Source organism: Pelecanus crispus, chromosome 18 (assembly GCF_030463565.1).
Source record: "Pelecanus crispus isolate bPelCri1 chromosome 18, bPelCri1.pri, whole genome shotgun sequence".
NCBI classification, from domain to species: domain Eukaryota; kingdom Metazoa; phylum Chordata; class Aves; order Pelecaniformes; family Pelecanidae; genus Pelecanus; species Pelecanus crispus.
Genome location: NC_134660.1, coordinates 7507737 through 7511877, shown reverse-complemented (window position 1 = coordinate 7511877; position 4141 = coordinate 7507737). Strand labels below are relative to the sequence as shown.

General features: G+C 57.9%; 1 protein-coding gene across 1 annotated transcript; it reads left to right on the top strand.

Moving 5' to 3' along the window:
- The first annotated feature begins 3044 nt into the window (after positions 1–3044).
- Positions 3045–3807, top strand: LOC142595342 (feather keratin Cos1-1/Cos1-3/Cos2-1-like). The gene is made up of 2 exons (XM_075723121.1): positions 3045–3123; positions 3500–3807. Exons 1-2 carry the CDS (start codon positions 3045–3047, stop codon positions 3805–3807), a joined length of 387 nt encoding a protein of 128 aa, XP_075579236.1.
- The last annotated feature ends 334 nt before the right edge of the window (positions 3808–4141 follow it).

Genomic DNA, 4141 nt, shown 5'->3' with positions numbered 1-4141 from the left:
AGTGAGACAGAGCCGGACTGGAATGGATGGAGAGCTGTTCAGCTGGGATGGAGAGTGATCCTGGTGTGGGTGTGTGGAGTGAGGGACAAAGGCTGGCAGGGAATTTGGAACTGGTGCATGCAGAGATGGGATGAAAGTCAGGTGCATGGATGGATGGACGGACGGCGAGAGGGAGAGGTGATGGGAGAGTTGGGTGTGTTCCAGTGAAGGAAGGAGGGCTGAATTCAGGACAGAAATAAAGGCTGAATGCACAGGGGGATGAGAGGATATATGGCACAGTGCAGGAAAGCAAAGCTGTGCCCACAGCTAGGAAGGGAGCAGAGGGAGAGATGAGAGAGGGGTCTCAGAGCAGGAAGAAAGGTTAGGGATGGTAGATGCATGGAGAGATGTGTCAGAAGAGGGGTGGATGCACGGATGGAGAGAGGAAGAGACAGTAGAGCACTAGAGAGTAGTAGCCAGCGAGAGTGGGTGTTGCAGTGAAGGAGGGCTGAAATCAGGGCAATAGTAAGTGTGGAATTACCAGAGGCAAGAGTGCGTGCCCGGAGCAGCAGGCGCACGAGCCAGCCAAGTTGTGATGGTAGAGATGATGGGAACAAAGGAGGCTACGTAGGGGGGACTGCAGAGCTCTGGGAAAGGGGGAGCAGAGAGGGCAGAGAGGCCGGGAGGGGAAAGAGACGGTGCAGAAGGAGAGGGCCGAGCTGGCGCTGGGCTCCCTGGGGAGCAGCCCGGGCACAGAGCCTACCCCCCCGCCACCGCCGCCAGCCCCGCGCACCCAGCAGCACCGCGGCCAGCCCCGCCAGCCCTGCGCCCCGGCACCGCCGCATCCCGCCGCTCCGCCGCCCGCGCCTCGCTGCCCGCCGCCAGCCCCGGCTCTCCTCTCCTCTCCTCTCCTCTCCTCTCCTCTCCTCTCCTCTCCTCTCCTCTCCTCTCCTCTCCTCTCCTCTCCTCTCCTCTCCTCTCCTCTCCTCTCCTCTCCTCTCCTCTCCTCTCCTCTCCTCTCCTCTCCTCTCCTCTCCTCTCCTCTCCTCTCCTCTCCTCTCCTCTCCTCTCCTCTCCTCTCCTCTCCTCTCCTCTCCTCTCCTCTCCTCTCCTCTCCTCTCCTCTCCTCGCCGCCGCCGCCAGCTCCGCCCCGGGGCTGAGCCCTGCGCCGGCGCCGCTCGGGGGCTCGCCCGGGCTCCCAGTGCTCAGCGGCTCTGCACGGGCACAACTTTGTCTCCTGGAAGCCCACTCTGCCCGTCCTCTCCCACCAACAACAAGCCTGCCCAGTGCCCGCTCCAGCCTGCGGCAGCTGCAGGGCCCTCACCCGCCACATGCACCAGCTTCCCAGAGCTGCCTGCCACCGCAGGGGCTGCAAAGAGCAGCCACGCATTTCCTGCCCAGGGGAAGGAAGGAGCAGGCTGCAGAGCCTCCCTCAGCTGCCTCTCTGCAGTGCCGGCACAAGGCCTGACAGCTCTGCTGAGGCCGAGGGGGTGTGAGGACAAGTGAGCCCATGGGTGTGCAGGGCTCAGGGAGAGCTGGGGTAAGTGTGGAATCTCAGAATGTAGGTGAGAAGGCACCTCCAGAGGTCATCTACATTCAATCCTCTGCTCGGAATAGCTCCCATTGGACTGAGTTGCTCAAGATCACATTCAGTCCATCCTTGAACACCTCTTGCGATGGACATTGCACAGACTCACTGCGAAACCCAGCTCTTTTCATTTCTTTTAGCCTACTCTTAATCAGATTTTTCCATCTTCCAGCTGCTTTCCATTGCCTCTACTTCCTAAAGTGACTCCCTGTCGCCTGGACCAGAAGCTATGGCCATCTTCTCTGTCTCCTCTGAACAAGTAGTTGCAGAAAGCAAGAACACCTCCCCTGAGCCTCCTGTTCTCCAAGATGAGCAGGCCCAGTTGTGTCAGGCTCTTCCCACATTGCCAGCCTCCTATCCATCTTGGTGACCTTTGTTCATCTCGCTTCAGTATGTCAATGTCCTTCCTGGCCAGGGGAGACCCAACCTGGACACAGTACTCCAGAGGCCAGAGGTCTCACAGGCGCCAGCATGAGCTTTGGAGGGGCAGGAAGAGGAGGTCTCAGGAGGCAGGGGCTGCATTTCCGTGCCTCTTCCCTGCACAGATCTCGAGCAGGCTGCTGCCATCAGCACTCAGCTGCACTCAGGCTCCTTCTGACCCTGGGAACATGCTGCTCTGTGGTGCTCATGGACAGGGCAGAGGAGAGTGTCCCTGCCATGAGCAGCACGTTCCCTCCTGATGAGGGACACAAAAGGAAACACACACACACACACAAGCTCATGCACATCAGTGTGGAGTCACAGACAAATTTCTTCTCCTACCTGCATCCACGTAAATCTGGCTGCAGATAAGTGCACACAGGACAGGAACACACGTAAGAACACAACCAGTTATGGGCTATGCTGAGGACACCTGGGGACAACTGTGGCAATGCTAGAGCATTATGGGGAAGGACAAGGCCCCAGGCATGCCCATGGCATCACCTGTGTGCTCACAGACTGCACAGAGATGGAGTGAGTCAAAACAGGCCAGAATTTTTTCCTGAGGGCAGTGTTAGGCAGGATGGGGTCAAAACCTAGGAGCACAACGCACACACCTGGGGAGGCAACAACAAGTGACCATTGGGGTGATGTGAGGAGGGAGGGAAAGATAAGGACATAGGACGTCCTCATGCATGGGAGCCCATGGTGTTCAGCTGAGGGTGGCTGGACCTTCTTCCTCAGAACACCACTGCAAACAGCCCCACCGCAGTGACCCAGGCTGACGTCACCTGCTTGCTCTGGACCCATCCAGCACTTGAGCTGAGACTTCTGCCAGCACTGCTGAATTCCTGTCCTACAAATGCTGGGGCCATTCATCCAAGTGCTCAGAAGAAGCCTTCATTGGGAAATGGGCATGGCACAAATCTGGAAATGAAAAGGCATCAGTGCAGGAAACCAAAGCACAGCCCCTGTCATTAGCTGCGCTGGTTTGCATTCAAGATGAGCTTGTCACAGAATTGCTACCTCTGCCGCGGGTGCCTCTGGTCCTGCGGCAATGAAGGGCAGGTATAAAAGGCAGCGCAAGTGCCTGCTCTCTCATCCACTTCTCTTGCCTCCTTCTGCTTGGGAACCAGGTGAGTCTGAAGCCCCTTCTCCTCCTCTTCCAAACTGAGATCTCTCCCTGATGGACCTCTCAGCTGATATTGGCTCTGTGCTTTGCTGGGGCTTGGAGCATCTTGCCACCGGAGCAGAAGTGGGGAGAAGGTCTGGTTAGAGAGAGGCTGGGATGTGGCTGCGGGGGCTTTTGGCTCATGAATTAGGAGAGAGTGTCCCTGGGCCAGGCTGCTCTTTGTCGGGCAATGGAGACCCTGTGGCTGCTGGCACAGTGTCCAGCTCCCTTCTTAGTAGTACCTTGCCTCCTTTGTCACTGTGTAACCAGGCTGCTTCTCACCCATCTTTGTGTTCTGCTTCCCCCCTGCCCTCTCTCCCAGGTGCATCTCCAGCCCAGAGACATGTCCTGCTACAGCCCGTGCCTGCCATGCCAGCCCTGTGGCCCGACCCCACTGGCCAACAGCTGCAATGAGCCCTGTGTCAGGCAGTGCCAGAACTCCACTGTTGTCATTGAACCCCCTGCTGTGGTGGTGACCCTGCCTGGCCCCATCCTCAGCTCCTTCCCACAGAACACCGTTGTGGGCTCCTCCACCTCTGCTGCTGTTGGCAGCATCCTCAGCTCTGAGGGAGTGCCCATCTCCTCTGGGGGCTTTGACCTCTCCTGCATTACCAGCCGCTACTGTGGCAGAAGGTGCCTCCCCTGTTAAAGATGCTTGGGAAAGCCCCAGGGAGACACCTTGAGGAACTCAGAACATGGTGCTGGGCACAGGATTGATCTTTTGGATGTTGTTTTCAGCATAGCTGACCGACCTTGCCTTTCTCTCCCTTTTCTTTGTTTGCTTTGGGTCACAGTGGCAGCAAGGTTCCCTCAAGGCAAGCCTCGTAGGAATCGTCTGTCTCCTCTTCAGTCTCATTAAAGTTCTGCTGCACTCAGGCCTGGCCTCCATGTGGTCCTTCCCTCTGTGGACACTCCCCAAGGTGCACAGGAGAAGGGTGTTGCTCTGGGGTGGAAGGAAGGTGAGGTCACAAGGAGGCCACTCT